Source organism: Clytia hemisphaerica, unplaced genomic scaffold (genome assembly GCF_902728285.1).
Source record: "Clytia hemisphaerica strain Z4C2 unplaced genomic scaffold, Clytia hemisphaerica genome assembly, whole genome shotgun sequence".
In the NCBI taxonomy this organism is placed as follows: Eukaryota; Metazoa; Cnidaria; class Hydrozoa; order Leptothecata; family Clytiidae; genus Clytia; species Clytia hemisphaerica.
In genome coordinates, this window is record NW_027104166.1 from 1,351,968 (window position 1) to 1,371,499 (window position 19,532).

Genomic DNA, 19,532 nt, shown 5'->3' on the forward strand with positions numbered 1-19,532 from the left:
GCTAGTTCGAAACGCATCCAACCTGCCTGCTTACAGCCCGTGAAAGGTTGGATAGAAAATGTTTGTTTACGTTTTTGTCGGTTCCGGTAAAGTATTGTAGGATTTCAAAATGGCGGCCGTTGCAGCAACAGCATGGTCAATATTTTTTACAAAAGCTGCCTGCAAGTGCCGAATATTTTCGTCAACAACCACTCCTTTACTGTCTACTACCTTGGGTAAGTTCCTTTATTCCCTATAAATACTTTTGGGCCGTGTATATGTATATGTGTAGGGAGAACGAACATGTATGTTTTGTTACTACTTAAATTATTATAGATAGTCCCCTGCCCCAGTTGGCGACCGGTCTAGTTAGCGACCCGAACGTCTTTGAACCCAGAAAAGTCATACAAAAACAAACTAGATAGACAGTTACATCAATATGCCTTATTACCTGTCTTTAAAAATATAAATAAAAGTAATCACGAAAAAAGGACGCGAAAAAAAAAAGACATAAGTGTGAGAATAGAGTAATCAAACTCGTTAGAAAAAGTACCATTAGAAGTCATAAAAAATCAACCTGAATAAATGCAATCGGAATTCCAGAGAACTTCATAATTCCCCAAACAACATTACATTACTATGTCAAACTCCCATTACATAAATTTTTTTACAATTACGTCAGAGTAGACGACCCTCGACATGGCCCGGGAATTCTCGGGCCTCTTCGGGCCATCATGCTCGGGCCAAGAGACCCTATCAATTCTTTTGGCTAGAACATGACCCGAGTCATTCGGGCCATGTTCGGGCCATGTTAAATGTTAAATTGATTCAGCATGTCCAGTCAAACAAAATAAGTACAAAATAAGATTTGTCTGTTTTGTTTATAGTTTAGTTTGAGCTTCCCGTGGACACGCTTCAGTTTAAAACCAGGACCAGTTTACTAGCAAATATAGTGTGGCCCGTGCGTGGCCCAGCTCGGGCCATACTCGGGCTTTACGCGAATTCCAATAAAAGTTTTGGCCCGAGAATTCTCGGGCCATGTCGAGGGTCGTCAGAGTAGACTACGCTCGCCACCGAAGAGGTTTATTTGGAAAGGGTAATTACATTTTATTGTTCGCTTCTTTTTTAAAGATTGGCCGGGTTGGAAAAATATGAATTTCTTTGTACATATTTTACCTACCCCAAATATTTAGGAGGCTGAGTTTTAAACAAATCGTCAAGTTGAAAGGAACGATAAATGTATCAAGGTCTGTTTTATTTACACCCTGGTGACGTAACAAAAGAGACTTAACTCGATGTTACAATCCAATTATTGAAAGTTTGTCTCGGCCTTTTTATAATGAGCGAGACATACGTTCTCTGATTACGCAATTTTCATATTGACATTTTCGAGGCATTTTGATGTAACTGATAGAGCCAGACGTGAGACGATCTCAATCGAACAGAATCGAATCGAACGACACCATCGAACAGTCGAACCAAATCGAACGCAATCGACCGATTGAAATTCGATTGTCGAACGCAATCGAATCTCAATCGAAAGTCAAAATTCTGGGTTAATATTCGATTGGTTCGATTGTTGTGTTCGACTGGTTCGATCATCGATTCCGTTCGATTGAGATCGTCTGGCTTTATTCTTGCAGCTTCCCAACATCCAAGCTCTCAAAAACTACAAGCTGAATGAATTTACTTTCGATTTCCCGTAGAAATTACGCAATGAACAATCTGGGGGTCAATGAATCGAGGATCGAACGCAATCGAACGCAATCGAACATCAATCGAACGCAATCGAATATCAATCGAATCTGAAAATTGCAGTAATATTCGATTGAGATTCGATTGCGTCCGACAATCTAATTTCAATCGGTCGATTGCGTTCGATTTGGTTTAAATGGTTCGATCGTCGATTCTGTTCGATTGAGATCGTCTGGATAGAGATTGTTTAGGCTAATTCTCCAACTTTTCCAGGAGGATTTTTGACGTGATTTCATTTTTTCTCCAAGGGGGGTCTCCCTCGTATTGTATAGGGTTGCGAAACGATATAGACCCCACCTCAATTCGCAAGCTGCTAGCAAAATAAAAACCCCAAAAGAGACAGGGTCTAAGCCTTAATAACACCCTAATTCTAAACATACCACACAAATCCAAAATCCCGTGCAAAATACTAGCAGTCTCTTATGTTAATTTTATCGTGAAATATTTCGAATTTTCTGAAAAACTTTGAATTACTGAGTTGGTATGTTGGTATATGTTTATTTTTTCCAGAGCAGAGTTGGCCAGTTTTTCGGGGTTAATTTCCAATTTTGTTTGACTTGTGACTGTTTTAGTCCAAAAAAAGCGTTTTCGAAACTAATTTTAGAAAAAAAGGAAGAAAAGAATTAGGCATGTTAAAAATGACATTTTGGTATTTTTCTTTTTTTGGGCTCAAGAGAAATGTGTTTGTTAGGATTGAATCTGAAGCTTTCCCAGGTTTTAAAGTACAAACATAGCTCACATAAGGCAACACCCGGGGGGGGGCACTTAGGCAAAAATAGGTACGGGGACGGGCCGCTGGTCAGGGTACCTTTTTCAATGTTGCAGAATTACTGACAGGGTATCTAATATCGCAAAATCCTGACAGGGGCGCAATTTCATGATGTGTGTCTGACAGGGTCTGTTTTTGCCGTTTTTGCAAAGTAGAGTTCTTTTGCAAATCGTTTTGACATGGCGGTGAGCAGACCCCTGCGAGGGGCAAACAGATTTTACTAGATGTTGCAAGACTTTATTGTAGATTTTGATTCAGATTTTTTATTTCAACTGTTATGTTTTGTTTCTTCCAATATCGTTGAGACATTCTGCTGTAGGCTTAGAACAGCTGTAGAACAGAACAATACTCTCGACTCTTCTGTATTAGTCTCGTTGACATCCTCTCGTCCTCTTTGTAAAAGCGTTGTTTTAAAGCTTATACCGGGTGTCTCTGAAAAAACTTCCCCCTGTTTGATTCAAATTTGCGAAAAAGTAAAAAAATATATTAGCTTGATTTTTTCGAAATCGTTTAGAGGAGGGTTTAACTTAAATTTTGGTATATCAAACTTCAAAATTGCTTCATTAGATCAAAAGTTATGACAAAAAGAGTAAAAAAATTGTTTTCAAAAAGAGTGCAAAAAGACGAAAAAACAGGGTATTAAATTAGACAAGAAAACACTGTACTTTATTGACAGTAAAGTTTTACTTTTGAACTTCTGTGCATCTTTTTTGTTTTATTATTCGTTTTTAATGATTTTTATTCCCAATTTAGAGCTCCTTTTGGATTCATTAATGAGCATGAAGTTTAAACAAGCAACAAACTTTTATCAAAAATTTTCCAAAAATTTCCAAAGCTTAGCGAGTCTATTTGAGTGGAGAAGAGAAATTTTTAGTTTCTTTTTTGCTAACAAAAGATTTGATACCCTGTTTTTTCGTCTTTTTTTGCTCTTTTTAAAAAAAATTTTTTACTCTTTTGGTCTAATGAAGCAATTTTAAAGTTTGATATACCAAAATTTAAGTTAAACCCTCCTCTAAACGATTTCGAAAAAACAAGCTGATATATTTTTTCACTTTTTCGCAATTTTGAATCAAACAGGGGGAAGTTTTTTCAGAGACACCCGGTACTTGCAAAATAGTCCTTTCAAACCTAGACTTAAACAGTTCTGATTTTGAGACCCTTACCGTAGGATCAAATAAGATTCCGATTCCTGCTGTTGATTCCAGGTGCCGTAGTATAGTGGTAGTCGACCTTGGCTTCTGTGCAGGCGGCCAGGGTTCGATTCCCACTCACGGCAGTTCACTTGGCAAGTGAACTTTCCTTCGCCCGGGTCAGCCCATGCCATGTGAGGGGAGTTGGGTAGTCAGTTCAAGGTGCTGACGGGACGCTCATTAGTAAGTGTTGCGAGAATAGGCCTCAAAAGCCTCCTGCAACTCAACCAGATAGAAATATAAATATAAATATAACATTCCACTTGCCACTTGAAAACAGATGATAGTTAGTTCCGACTAGTTGAAAACAATGAAACAAGTTGGCAGATTATAAAAATAATCAAAACATTACTTCCTTTTTGCGTTTTATGATTTGCCAGCTTGGATTAATTCACTTTTTTCTGCCAGTATGTCCGGGAAAACTAGAGGAATGATCCCGGAAAAGTGCCAGTAATTCTAGAGCGGGAATCGGAATCTTATGTGATCCTACGGTAATCCTGGAAACGGATATCTGAAATTTATCTAAGTTCATTATTACGTTTTTTGAAACTTTAGCGTTCTATTTGTTCTTGTACATCTATAATATTGTATGACCTTTCTATCTTTGAAACACATTTTGTGGAGGTAGAGAGTGATGATTTTGAATAATATTAAAGATATGTTTACTTTGTAATTTCATAACTCTCGTCGTCGATTCTTTTGGTCGGTTTTCCAGGTATTGAGGTTTAATGTTTATTCAATGCTGTAGTTTTTTAGCCTGGAAATGTTGATATCACGTTATACTTTACGAAAAACGCGAAAAACGTGTATAAAGAGTAGGTTTTTAACATAGAATCTGACAGGGTAGGTTTTTCAGGGTAGAATCTGACAGGGTATAGGTTTTTCACAGTAGAATCTGACAGGGTAGGTTTTTCATCGAATTTTTCTTCTGACAGGGTCTATTTTTCATCAAATTTCATTTCTGACAGGATCTGCTTTTGAAACTCCAGCGGCACGTCCCCGTCGGTCGTCAAGGTCAGTGCCCCCCATCAGGCAAAACAGGGACCTTAAGCAACTAGGACGGCGACTTGAGGGAGTACGTGGAGAAAATATTAAAATCTAATGGTAAATTTTATTCGATTTTACTATGGTTTAATAGCATGTGAATGGACTTTAACAAAAGCAAACTTTGGTGAAAGATAATCTTTTATCTCCCGAGTGATTTAAATGATTAATTATTATTGTACTCTTTTATTACCGCCTTCCTCTTAGAGAGAACGTGGAAACATGTTTTTGTAGTCGCCTTGTTATTTTGAAACGTCCAGTAATTACCCAAGTAAATCTAAGTATTCTCATGAGAAAAGTATATGAAAAGAATGAAATCTTTTTGTGATTCAAATGTTGATCCAAAAGGGATTTGTTATTGTTGGATGCTACAGTTCTCACTACAACCGCCGTCCTAGTTGCTTAAGGTCCCTAACCTCCGTTTTGGGGGCTGTCTCCGTTTTGAGGGCCATATACTGTAGCAAAAACAACGACAAATTTATCCCACGTGATGGTAGAGATAATTAAAGATAAATAACAAGGGCCACCTTGCTGGTGACGCCGCATAAAGATAGCCCTAGGTTAACAGGGAAAGCTATCCAATCATGATGGTAACCTAGAAGTGCACATTTTAAAAGCAAAAACAACTTCTTTGACTGGCTAGTTAGAGTTGTAGGTAAGGTGTCCGAAATTAAGCATTGTTGGCAATTAGGTAAGTGTATGCTAGATCTACAGTCTGGTTTTGTTTTATATGTAGGACACAACTGGTATAGCCTGAACATATCCCAAACATTTTCAGGTCATATTCAGGCCAAAATATAAAAACATGCTTTTGGCCCAAACATATGTCAAAGCCAAAGTTGGGCCACCAAATTCTAGATTTGCCCCAAACATGCCCCAAACATGCACAAGCCAGTTGGGGACTTTTTAAGTTCAAAATCACCAAGTGGCCCATGGGTTGTTATAGGACCTGACTGAATGTGATTCCTTCTTGATTCTATAATGGGTGGCGAAAATGTTACGTTTGACATTTTAACGACCGATAAAAATACAAATTAAGCGCTAAGAAATTACAATCAGGCATCTTATGCAGAATTGTATGTTTGCATTACCAACGGTGCAATTGCAATCAACAAAAGAAAACAATGAGAGACCAAATAGAAAAGCTGGGCAAAAGTCACCAGTCTTTTTTAGCAGGTTTCATGAACTTTCTTGATTTATAAATAAAGACTCTGTGGATTGGCAAACATGAAAAAACAGAAGAAAAAATAAAAATTCCCCTGTGGAAAATGAGTGAATTGCTTTATTTTGTCCAATCTAAAAAAGTGCAGTGCGATTGTTTAAAAAGTAACATCCAATCGAAAAGACCTTTTGGATAATCAGAAAATCCAGCATTAAAACTATGACACCTTAATGCATAAGTATTTTAAAATAAAAGTGTGCGTAAATTTTTCTTATCATTGTTTTGATGCTGGAGATTTGAGCTGCACTTTTATCCAATCAAAAAGATTTTTTTTGGCAATCTTATTCTTGCATCAAATTCCCATTTTTGTCTGAGAACTAAAGATAAGAAATCTTAGAAGAACCACCAATTGAAACAAATAAAGAAGGCATTGATAGGGTGACATTTATAAGATCAATATTCGTGCAAGGTGCTGAAAAACCATCAACTCCAAAAATTATGTGGCAATCTTATTGCTTGAAATTTATAGGAATATTAAGAATATTTATGTCGATAATTTTTATGTGTCATTAATGAAAGTATTGCATTGAAATTAAATTTCTAAATATGACTAATTTAGTAACTCAATTGTCTTGCTTTCATGTAATAATATACACAATAGACAAATTTATTTTGCTGGACAATAATATTTCACTTAAAGAAGTCCTTTTCTTAGACTTAGAAAACATCACTATTTCTAAGGACATTCTCAATTTTAAGCAGATTAGATAATTTAAAATACAATAGTATCGTTTTTTAGAAAGACTCTCTCATAGGGAAAATATTTTGTTTTAGAGGGTGATCTGACATAGGGTCCTCCTTGAAACTAGTCGAGGAATGGAAACTAGTCGAGGAATGCTCTCGTAGTGAACGGTCATGCTCTCGGATAACTGACGTGTCAAGGAAAAAGGGGCGTTTTGAATTTTATGGCTTAATCTTTTGGCTGGCTAATATTCTTATGGTTTTTTTTATTTGTTATTTGGCTTGTTGTATTGATTGGTTTTGGTAATATGAGTCAAGCAAAGACAAGGAGTTCTACTGAAGTTACAAAAATGTTTGAAGCCATTGACAAAAAACTTGAAACTGTTGCTTCGAAGGATGATTTAGCTGAAATCAGGGATCTATTCCAAACTTTAAATGACAAAATTGTATACCAGGATGCAAAGATTGCCTCTTTAGAAAAGGAATCTACTAACCACGAAGAGAGAATTCTATACTTAGAGGAAAATTTACAGATCCTTCAGGATAAAAACGCAGTACTAAACAGTTCAGTAAACTTTTTAACAAAGCAAAATGATGCTCAGGAGCAATATTCACGCAGAAGCTGCCTGAGGATCAATGGAATTCCAAAAGATGTAAACGAGTCAAGTGCAGATTGTGTGACTAAGGTGACTGAGGTTTGTAAGGATTTGAATATCAACTTAGAGGCAAGTGACATTGACAGGGCCCATCGTGTGGGAAAAGATCGTAAAACTATGATTGTTAAATTTTACTCCTTCAATAAACGAACAAGTATCTACAAAAATAGGAAAAATGCTACGAACAAAAATATAAAAGTTTATTTGGATTTGACGAAACAGCGTCTCAAATTGTTGGATGAGGCCAGAGAGTTGATCACGAGAGATTGTAACGTTGAGTACGTATTTGGAGACATCAACTGCAATGTGGTTGCGAAATTGAAATCCTCCCAGTACAAGTTCTTCGACAACATTCACACGTTCAAAGATATGATTTTGCGTACAGAGTAGTCCTTCTTTTGTCATTGTCAACACCCTTGATGTATAGCATCTATGTATCTTTGGTGACATAATCTGACATAATCTTGAAAACATAGAGTTTTTTTTCTGTTGTGTTTTTGTTTTGTTTTTCGTCAAACTCTATTTTTTTCCCTTATAACATTTTTTAAACCATCTGCCGTTTTTGCATTTTATATAATGCCCTTTTTCTACACTGAAAGTGATTATTAATTGCTTTTCTTTTGTCTTTTTATCACCTGCACTTTGATTACGGGTGTGATTACCATTACATTTGTGTTCGAGTATTTTCTACCTAATTACTTTTTATCAACTCTTTTTTTTCTATAATGTCTTGTCGTATCTTTTTTACTATTTTATGTGTATGTTGGAGCTACATCTGTAAGGTTTGTTTTGGTTTTGGATTTGTCGAACCGGATGGCTTGATATGGGAATAAGTCTACAGCAGTATAGAGCGTGCGTTGGAAATTTTAACTCTTGCAAATATCTTTTCGGGAGAGTAAGCCTGAGTCTATGTATTAATCTTATGTTTTGGGGGTTACCAAATCTTCTCCCCTATCGTTTCCATCTTTTCTGGTTACAATATTTTTATACACTTTTTCAGCTTAGCCTTCTCCTTTTGGCAGGAGATATTGAGTCTAACCCGGGGCCGAGAGAGAAAGATAACACCTTATCAATTTCTCATTGGAATCTAAACAGCGTTTGGGTTAATAAATTTTCAAAGATTGCTCAAATTACTGCCTTTCTGAGTGCTCACAAGTTTGATATCTTCTGCGTTGGTGAGTCGTTTCTCGATTCTTCTATCGAGAGCGATGATTCGAGGTTGAAGATAGAAAATTATGAGTTGCTCAGATGTGATCACCCATCTAACTCAAAAATAGGTCAAGACTGCCAAGGATAACTATTTTTCTCGTCTTGGCAACTCTTTAAATGATCCAAACATAGGAAGTAAGAAATACTGTTCTACTCTGAAGCAGTTTCTGAACGTACGTAAAACCCCGAAAATTCCACCTATTCGAAATGAAAGAAACGTCCTTGTAAGCGATATTTCTGAGAAGGCCGATATTTTCAACTCTTTTTTTTCAAACCAATGCTCACTTATCGATACTGGCAGTGTTTTGCCACCTGAACAATTTCTTACTAACTCCAGACTCGATAATCTTGTATTTGAAGAAGAAAAAATCGAGTCTATTATTAATTCTTTGAATGTTAACAAGGCCCATGGGTGGGATAATATTTCTACTCGTATGGTCAGAATCTGTGGTAAGTCTCTAGTAAAACCTTTGCTTAGTATATTCAATCTTTCTATCAACTCTGGCATCTTCCCATCACAGTGGAAGAAAGGAAACGTGGTTCCTGTCTATAAAAAGGGAGACAGGAGCATAGCCAAAAACTACAGACCAGTGTCTCTTCTTCCTGTGTTTGGAAAAAATATATGAAAAGTGTATTTATGATACACTTTACAGATATTTTGAAAATAACAACTTATTTTCTCCTTGTCAGTCTGGTTTTCGGGAGGGGGATTCCTGCATTTCTCAGTTGTTATCCATAACGCATGATATTTATACAGGGTTTGACAAAGATCCTTCTCTAGATACCAGGGGGGTGTTTTTAGACATTTCAAAGGCATTCGATCGGGTGTGGCACGATGGCTTACTCTTTAAACTCAAATCTTATGGGGTGACTGGACCGTTACTTTCCTTAATTCGCAGCTTTCTTGACGATAGGCATCAGAGAGTTGTGTTGAATGGGAAAACATCTGAGTGGAAGCGAATCAATGCAGGGGTACCTCAAGGCTCGATTCTTGGTCCATTGTTCTTCTTAATTTATATTAATGATCTTCCAGAAAACCTTGAGTCAAAACCCAAGATCTTTGCTGACGATACCTCTTTATTCTCTCTTGTGATTGATCAACTCTTGAGCCTTGATGTACTTAACAGAGATCTCTCCAGGATAACTGATTGGGCGCAAATCTAAATAAATCTATTCTTTGTTCTGTTGTTGAATTTCTTAACGAAACTGGAAGGTTTAGCGGTGCTTTATTTTAGGCTTTTACCTAACAACTGTAGCTTCCTTCTCCAAGATTTTTTCTTTTTATTTTCTTTATTTACTTATTTATTTATTTTTTACATAGTCTAGTACCTCTGGCGATATAACGTTAGTTCCTAGCGGGGGGAGGGGCTATATTCTATGTTTAAGTAATGTTTTGTAATATATGTTCGTAGTGTACACGTGTCTTTGTTTCAATAAAGAAAAAAAAAAAAAAAAAAAAAAAATAGGGTCCTCCAGGCTTCAGGTACCCCCAATAAAATTAGGTACCCCCAACGATTTAGGTACCCCCAAAGTTGTTTGGATTCTTAGGTAGCCCCCAGGATTTGGTACCCCCATTAAATTATGTTTTTTAGGTACCCCCTTTTATTACGTAGCCGATTAGAAGAATTTCTTTTTTTTGCATTCTATTCTCTGTAATGATAATTTTGTGTCAGTTGCTGAAAGTATTCAAAGAACACACAAGAGTAAGACATGTCTTTTCCCACAAATCCATGTGAAGAAACAAATATCCAAAATAGGTGAAAATTATTAATATGAAAACAAATTAAAAAATATACTAAATTACATACAATCAAATAACGTATATGGAACTGCATCCAAAAGATTTTCGCAAGTTATAAAAAAATATAACAACTTCAAGCTACCATGTTTGTTATGATAGAAACGCTTGGTCAGCAAAAATGCAATATCATTATTTATTTATTTATTTATTTATTCAAATTAAACCACTCCACGTCCGTGGGCAAACTACAAATTTCTATTTATAAAAAAAAACAAAAACAAAAAAATCGTTGAATTTTAATCTCCTTCACTGGGGTTACTGTAAAATGTAAAGGACACAAGAAAGAAAAAGTAGTAAAAACGAAGGGTTTGGTTGAAAATTGAGAAATTGAGTAAAGTTAAGAAAAATATCTCACACAGAAAAAACAGCCCCCACCCTCACTGACGAGATTACAGGTCCCCCCAAACATATCAGGTGCCCCCTGAAAGTGGGAATACTTCCAGGTACCTGGCTTTTTTAACACCTCTTTTTTTTAGGTACCCCCACTTAAAGTGGGGGGGGGGATGACACCATGTCTGAGGATTTTTATTTCAGAAAAGAGATGCGTGAGCTAGCCTAAAATACTGACTAAGTCAGGGGGGGGTACATCCGCAGGGTACTAACCCATAGGGTACTAACCTGATTTTTAAGAAAAATTGTCTTAGGTACCACCAAAATTCCTTGGCAAAGTAAAATATTATATAGCTGTAATAACGGCAATAAAAGTATATATCTATCAGAAGAAGTAAAAATCAAGTTGATAAAAATTGAAGAATAGTATGAAAGCTTGGATTGGATGGATTTCCTTATTTTTTTCTTCAATAGATTGGTAATTTATTCAAATTATTCAAAACTGTGTCAATCTTATGAAAGAAGTTGAAATAGAAAAAAGTTGCATTGTTGGCTCTGGTCGGCTTTATTTAGTTGACCTGCCTCCGTCTTAATTGTCATAAACAGACAAACAAACAAACAAACAAATATAAACAGAAATAAGCTATAGGGTATAATATAAACTGCAATAAGCTAAAATACACGTTTTTTTTATAAGGAACACGTTTATAAGGAACTCGAGGCTGAAAATGGTCCAAAAAATAAGGAATTTTTGCGAATCCAAACGTAGCAGCTATGTAAATAAGGAACTCGATAAGGAACTTTGAGGCTGAAATTCTCTGTAAAAATAAGGAACTCCAGGCTCAGAGCAAAGTTAAGGTTCCTTATAAAAAAAACAACGTGTAAACTAACCCCTCTAACAAAAACCAGGCTGTAAGAATCATCAGTTTGGATAAGAATTTTATTGTTTAAAAGACAGATTGTATCACTTTGGATGCAACAGCTTGTAATTCTTTTCATCAGAAGGCAATGACAAACATATACCTCGTTCTAACTTGAGATATCAAAGACGAACTATCCTTCTCACTAATTAAAACAATACTGATTTTGAACAATAGCTTTCTTTACATTAGCTATTTCAATATTTGTATAACTTAGTCATAAAATTCTCCTCTTAGAAAGTAGGGAAAGTACCCATGAATTTGAATAAAATAATTCTTTATTGATAGAAGCATAACAGTTCTTTTTTCTGAAAACTATTGAAACTAACAACCTCCAAACTTCCCTACATACTTGATAAGCAGGGAAATACCTTCAATTGGAAGGGGGAACTTTTCAATACTGTCAGATACTGTAAGCCATAACAAGGAAATCCTCATCAAAATCCTGAAAGTTGAAAACAAAAAATTAAACAAATATACCATATTCAGGGCCTGAGTACTTGAAGAAAAATTGAAATGATACTCACCCCACCCTAAAATTGGTACCGGGTACTAACTTTTTTGAATTTCCAAATTAGACACCACCACCCGGCTATGGGTTAGTACCCTGTGGCTGTACCCCCCCCCCTGACTAAGTTACTCCATAAACATATTTATCTAATGATTGTATAAAACTATATTTGAAATTACTTTTTTACAGTAGGTGGAAACTTACCTCTCATATCACAAACAAGGAATGCAACAAAGAAAGCAGGAGGATCGGTTAAAAGGCAAAATCATAACCGTAAAAGAAAAGGCAAACGCTATGGACCAAAAGTTGATCAAGGTAATTATTTAAAAAAGAAATTTTTTTTGTACAATATACCATAGAAAGAATTATTCGCCTAGGGAATATAACCTAACTATCTAAAGTCTGTCTCAAAATAATTTGCAGCTGGAGACAAAAATGGCTGTAACTTTTGATAGAATTCGAATCAAGTTGCGACTTTGTGCTCGTTAAAAAGATATTCGTGAGTTGAATATTATCAAGTAAAAATAATTTGAAAAAAAAAAGGAAAATGAAAATGAAAAATGAAGAAGAAAAAAATCAATTTCTTGTAGAAATGTGGTATAATTACCATTTTCACAAAAGTAATTCTTCAATCTTAGATTGTTGCTAAGTACCCTTCTGAGTGAGATTACGAAGAAGTGATTGGCTCTAAACCCTATTGGGAAACATTTCACTCATTCATTTCAGACAAAAAGGCCAATTTTGAGAAAAAAAGATCTTTTTTCGACTGTAAGGAAATTTTACTCTGGTCTGTAAAATACACATTTTTACTGCGAACTTATTGAAAATTTGCACAAACAATTTTTGATGCCTTTTCTAGGGCCACATAAAGTTTTGATATGTTTAAAGGCATATTTCTTGAGATATGACTAAAAGAATTGCCTCACTCCATGAAAGCCCGCCTACAACTGCAGCCAGAATTGAGAAAACGAAAGTGGTTCATATCTCGAGATAGGAAAGTTTTCAGACCTCTACGGGGGTCACATGACCAAAAATCCGCCATTATGGATACCCAGGTGAGAAATCCAGGTGGCCCAGAAGCTTAAAATATTCTTATTACCATAAGGAACAAGAAAAACCCCAAGAAAGTTAGTCCACCAAATGGATAAGATACTTCCCGGCTCGTACCTGTATAGATCACCATCACTGTCAAAAAATTTATCAAAAATATTCATTCAATCAAAAGATATCAATTTTGTCGATCAAAAGCAAATTATTTTGAGACAGAATTTAAGTAACAATGGGAATAAGACATTGCTTTCTTTTAATAGTTTAGCATTTAGCTTGTAAGAGATATTCTTTTCTTCCCAATGAGAATGACAATTGAATTTAATTTTTTCTGCTAAAGAAGAATATACATTAGTTTGTGTGATACAAACTACTGACTGGGTGCGCGGCAAAGAAAAGATTGTTTTCTTTGAACTCTTAAGTTGAGGAAACTTTGTCACATTGAAAAAGGGAAAGATAAACTTAAATTTTTGATTGGTCAAAATTTTTATCGACATTGTCTCCTAGTTTTGTTAATTATTTTCATTTATTAGGATTCCCATAGCCTGGAGATCTGTGCGGCTTCCATTTCTATACTCCATATACTGGTGGAGAAATGAATAGCATGGTTTGGGCTATATGAGTTTGAATTTCCTAGCTCCAAAAACAGTTTGAAACATAGTCAGTCAAATTCTGTTTTTATTTCACTTTGGTTATACTTTTTTTAGAAAAAAAATCAAGGCAGCTCAAATCCGTCCTGTATACATTAGTTTATAAAAATACAACAGCGAGAATATATTTTGAGATTCTTAAAGGTTTTATTTTTACATAAGTGTTCCCGTTTCATATCAGGACAGTGTTATATTATGCCGATATAAGCAAAAAAAACGTTTTTCTATTCCTCTTTCTGACCAACCTTGCTTCACATCCGTGTCAATCCAATGTGAATAAACCAGCTGCGCTGGAAGCTCCGGCTTAGAGATTAAAAGATGTGAAAGATGAGTTTGTTGAGTTAGTTGTGTTAGAACGTTGCCCACAAACTACTAATCAGAACAGATCAGAAAGCAAAGTAATAATCAGAAAGCAAAGTAATAATTCTATTGCAGCGAATAAATAAACCAGCTGGATAGCTCTTCTAAGTGATTACACATGCACTTTCTTGCTTCAAGAACCAACACCACCCCCCCGCCCACTCATCCTCGACTAAAAAGTTCAAAATTGGAGCTAAAGGAGAAAAACATTTAGAAGTCAATATTTCCAAGTTGTTATGAATTTATTTTTTTCTAAACTTGCCAATAGCGAAGCTATGATGCGCCGTTGATTTGATTGTCCGGATAAAATTTTGGGGAGAAAAATAGCCTAAATTAGAGGCCACAGCTTTCAGCTAAGCGTTATTTTTTCTGTTGGGATAATACTTGGTGGAGGAGAGTAGGATAATCCAAATAAAATGGTACAATAGTGTGTATGTAATAAATATTGGTATATTTGGAAAAAACCTGTTTCGGGTTTGAAAAATCTTCAAAAGGAACGGTCGCCCAAGCCAATGAAATTACGACAAAGTCCAAAAAAAATCATTTTCAGTTATAACACTGAAAATTTCTCCTATCTTGCTAAAATTTACACAGGAATTGTGTTTTAATATCCTTTACTGAATTCTCATAGTGATATGTTTTAAAAAAATCTGTGTCGGGTTTGAAAAATCAAAAGGAACGGTCGCCAGCCGCGATGAAATTACGACAAAGTCCAAAAACTATCATTTTCAGCCATAACACTGTGAAAATTTCTCCAATCTTGTTCAAACTTACACAGGAATTGTGTTTTAGTATCCTTTACTGAATTCTCATAGTGATATGTTTGTAAAAAATCTGTGTCAGGTTTGAAAAATCAAAAGGAACGGTCGCCAGACGCGATGAAATTAATACGACAAAGTCCAAAAACGATCATTTTCAGCCATAACACTGTGAAAATTTCTCCAATCTTGTTCAAACTTACACAGGAATTGTGTTTTAGTATCCTTCACTGAATTCTCATAGTGATATGTTTTAAAAAAATCTGTGTCAGGTTTGAAAAATCAAAAGGAACCGGCCGCCAGAAATTACGACAAAGTCCAAAAACGATCATTTTCAGCCATAACACTGTGAAAATTTCTCCAATCTTGTTCAAATTTACACAGGAATTGTGTTTTAGTATTCTCTATTGAATTCTCATAGTGATATGTTTGTAGAAAATCTGTGTCGGGTTTGAAAAATCAAAAGGAACGGGTCGCCAGTCAACAATAATATGAAGTAATATGATGATGAATACACAAAACAGGATCATTTTCAGCCATACACATAACACCACAAAAACTACTCGGATCGTTTTCAAATTTACACTGTTATGTTGTAATTTCAGTATTTTCTTTTGAATTCCAATGGCTGTGTGTTTGCAAGTTTCATTGTCAAGTTAGAGTTTTATGATTTTGTGTGTCTAGAAGAAGAGAAGTTAGCCATATGCAAGATTTAAGCACTCGATCAGCTGACGATTCATGGCCAAAAGTCTTTCCACATTGTTAGAGAACCAGTATGCATCAAACTTCTCATAAATCATGTCCAAAACATCATGAATAATGATGAAAATGATCAATTTTTCACTGAGATTTGCCCATTCGCACGGTTGGCAGACGATATCATACTCCAGGATGCAAGTGAAATTTTTCAATCTGCGGACCTAGACGGGGGTTCGGTTATTATCAGTTAGGGTTAGGGTTGGAGCTCGAGAGTCACAATATAAGGCCGAAGGCCTTCTTAGGGGCATTTGTACCCTGTGACTTAACTTAGGATCCCGTAGGGATCCTTGTAGGGGCACCGGTAGGGTTGGGAGCTTTCTTAATTAGGGTCTGTAAATTACACGCTATAAGTATTTGTGAATGACAGCTTTCTGTCGTGTCTCGTTGGCGTAAGCGGATAGGCATTGGGTTAGTAAGCAAAGGTTGCTTGCATTTGGTGGTTCGAGCCGGGGTTTATCTGATATTCCGATGGCGTATTGGCGGCCGCCCACGCTAAAGCTCTAAAGGAGCGGGCCAATGAAAATTTTCCCGACCTTCAGAGCTTTAGCGTGTCGGAAGAAAATTTCTACATCGGGTGCCAGATAAAGCCGGGGTCGGAGACCTGTTTCACCGGTACGGGCAAATTTCAGAAAAATACTTAGAAAACAGTTAGAAACACTTGAGAAAGACAGAAAATCAGGATAGAAGATAGGAAAGTAGAAAATAGGAGGAAAATAAGAGACGATGCATCCTGGAGTATGATATCGTTTGCCAACCATTCGCTACACAGTCAGCTAGCCCACTTTCGGCAGCCATTTTTTTCTAAATACTTTCGGCCAATCAAATCACAATATTATCAGAATCCAGATAATCCGTTTTTATTAAATCGGAATAGATCATCGGATTAGATAAACAAAAAAAAATGTCTTGACCGTTGTCGGAAGAGAGAATTAAAGGCTCCTAGGCCGGAGCAAAAAGCGAATTAAAATCGACGAGTAAGCAAACGATATCACTCTTATTTAAAAACAAAACCTTTAAATCTGAAATTAATCGATTCCGATTGGTCAAGCACTCTTCTGATGAATGAGAGTTCAACTCAACAAGAAGTTAAATCTGAAATTCAAAATTTGATAAAAAATTTAAGATGAATTTAGCGTTATATTGAAACTTACAAGTCTATAGGCAAAATCTAATGAAATAATTAGTTTTAGAAACAAATTGAAATGATTTCAATGAAATTTTCCTTTCCTTCTGAGACTTAAGTTTATGATTTGTGTTTTTGATTTCAAACAAAAGCTTATTATAATGCAAAAGGTAAATGTTATTTTCGTTTTTATATAAAAATTTGATAGGTCAATATTTGACGCTTTGACCAAATTCCTGAAAGTAACTTTTGGCCCAAGGTTTAACCCACCAAAAGTTTATTTTCCCCTTTCTTTCAAGTAGAGAAGGGTTAAGTTTGTTAAATATCACAGAACTTGAGGAAATTTGACTGAAAGAAAGAAACACCCGCTATATTTCTTTGCCATTGTTTTTTCAAAACAACTTGATATCATATTTTTTCATATTTTAGGTGAATTAGTTCAACCAGGAGCAATCTTGTTTCGTCAAAAAGGATTCCGAATGCATCCTGGCAGAAATGTTAGTATATACTTTTTTTTAAGTGAAATGCAACAATTATAGTTGTAAAGTAAGATCACTGACCTTTATAAACATTGAGCACCATCTTCTCTACAGTATCCCGGCCAAAAACAATGTTTAATAAAAGTTTTTTGAAAATGGTATCCACTAATGGGGTTTGCAATGTCCGAAATACCGAATAATTTTTCCGAAATTTCCGAAATTTCGTAAAAAATACTTGCAATTCCGATACCGATATTTTTTTGGGTATTTTTCCTTGTTTTGACTAATTTTTCATCAAATTTGATTTTTCATGTATGAATTCCGAAAAAGGGGGATAAAAACTTTATCATACCGAAATTTCGAAGCAAAAATTCATGGATTTCCGATATATAGTGTGCAGAGAGGTCCAGTCCCCAGCATTTTTCAGGGGGAGGGGGCTAAAAACTTTTTTCAAGAGGGATACAACCTTCCCTACAGCAAAGTTTTTTAACATAATTCAAAATATCTTCAACCTATCAGCTCTGCCTTCAGTTCTATTACACAACACTCAGCCCCCCAAGCAAGCTAGCCCCCAGTATTTTTTGAAAAATACAGCCTCCAATCAAGCAAAAATGGTTTAGCCCCCCCTAAGCTCAGGGGGGGGTGCATTCTATGCAATACCGAAACAATTTCAGAATTCCGAAATACCGAAGGGATTTTGCCCGATTTCCAAAATTCCGAAGAAGCAAGGGTCGATATCCGCAATTCCGAAATACCGTACGCCCCCTACCTACTACTGATATGGGTCAAAGTGATTTTAAACCAAGATTTCATTATATTAAAAATTTACCCACATTTAGTAGTGCTGTCATTAGATACCACTTTTCTAAATACTCTGATCAAAGATGGTCCAGACTTTATAAAGATCAGTGAGAAGGATGCAATATTACTCTTATCTCTGACAGAATTAGAAAGTGATACCTCCCACCTTATTTTGGTGAAAATTTTGATAATGAACTATAATTTTACCAATTCTTAATTATAAGACACCACAAAAAATGTATTAGGAAAGTTACGATTTGATTTTTTTTAAACATAGGTAAACTGATTATGCGACACTCGCAAAAAAGTTATGAATTATTTTTTTCTTGCTTTTTTTAAAAGGTTGATTACGGTAAAGACCACACTTTGTTTGCGTTACGCGAAGGAAACGTTGCAATAACCAAAGAGCTTGTTGAACGTCCTCAATGGTTCAAATGGGGTGAAGGACCTTATTTTGAAAGAACATTTATTCATGTGGAAGAACGACCTAAAGTTCGACGTATTATTTGTAAAAACCCAGAAAGTTTAGCTAAATTTTATTCTTGATAATGCGTGTTTTGTAGCTTTTTTTTGTGAGACTTAAGTTTGCATTGGCTACTGTCAATTTTGTACCGTTTCAACAGAACCAACAGTGAATTGATCTCTCCATGATCGAAACGGATGTATGTATTATAATATAACTAATTAAAAAGCTACTTAAAATTTATTTTACTATTTTTAGTTTATTGTTCAATTTCAAAAAAAAATTTTTTTTGCTAAAGATTTCTCATGCAGATTCTTTTAAAAACTCTAAGATAAGTAAAAGGATTTTTATTTGAATACCAACTAAAGCAAGTGTTTATTTAGACCGATCGATATCGTAGACCTGTACATAACATTTTACTTGCATGGTTTGCTTTGGCAAGTTATGTACAGGCCTACGGTATAGCACTTTACGGTCAAAATAAACCCGTGATTAACCTCGCTAATCACTCGAAACAAAACAGAACAAAACAAATCACTTATCTCTTTGTTTTAGGAAAATAACGAAAACAGGTTAAACAAATGGAAAATATAAAACGTTCCATGTTTCTACCTCAAGGATTTCATTACAAAGATGTTGAAGCAATTTCACTTGGACCAGATTTCTTTGGACCAACGGAGAAAGAGGGCTTTGACATGACCGGTAAATATTCAATTGGACGTCTTAGATGGAGATTATTTACTTTTTATCATATGGTTTAACAAAGATACACATTCACTTGCACGAAAATTGATTCGAGTGATTTTTCCAGTACCCCATGATAATCGGATGGAATATTGGAGTTGGTTTAACCCTTATGATGCTACGTTTATCCAAATCGTGGAGAGATCGACCAGGGATAACCTAAATCGACCAGTGATGTTTAATATTGATCTTTATCACTATTGGTTATATCCTCTATTGGATAATGAATTTGATTCAAAGATCATTGGTGAATATAAACAGCCTGATCTTTCCCTAAATTA

General features: G+C 35.4%; 1 protein-coding gene across 1 annotated transcript; it reads left to right on the forward strand.

The window, feature by feature from the left end:
• The first annotated feature begins 63 nt into the window (after window positions 1–63).
• Window positions 64–18,804, forward strand: LOC136814262 (uncharacterized). Its single transcript, XM_067070779.1, has 4 exons — window positions 64–215; window positions 12,257–12,382; window positions 17,194–17,261; window positions 18,387–18,804. The coding sequence occupies exons 1-4, from the start codon at window positions 110–112 to the stop codon at window positions 18,588–18,590; spliced, it is 504 nt and encodes a 167-aa protein (XP_066926880.1). The 5' UTR covers window positions 64–109; the 3' UTR covers window positions 18,591–18,804.
• Window positions 18,805–19,532: the final 728 nt, after the last annotated feature.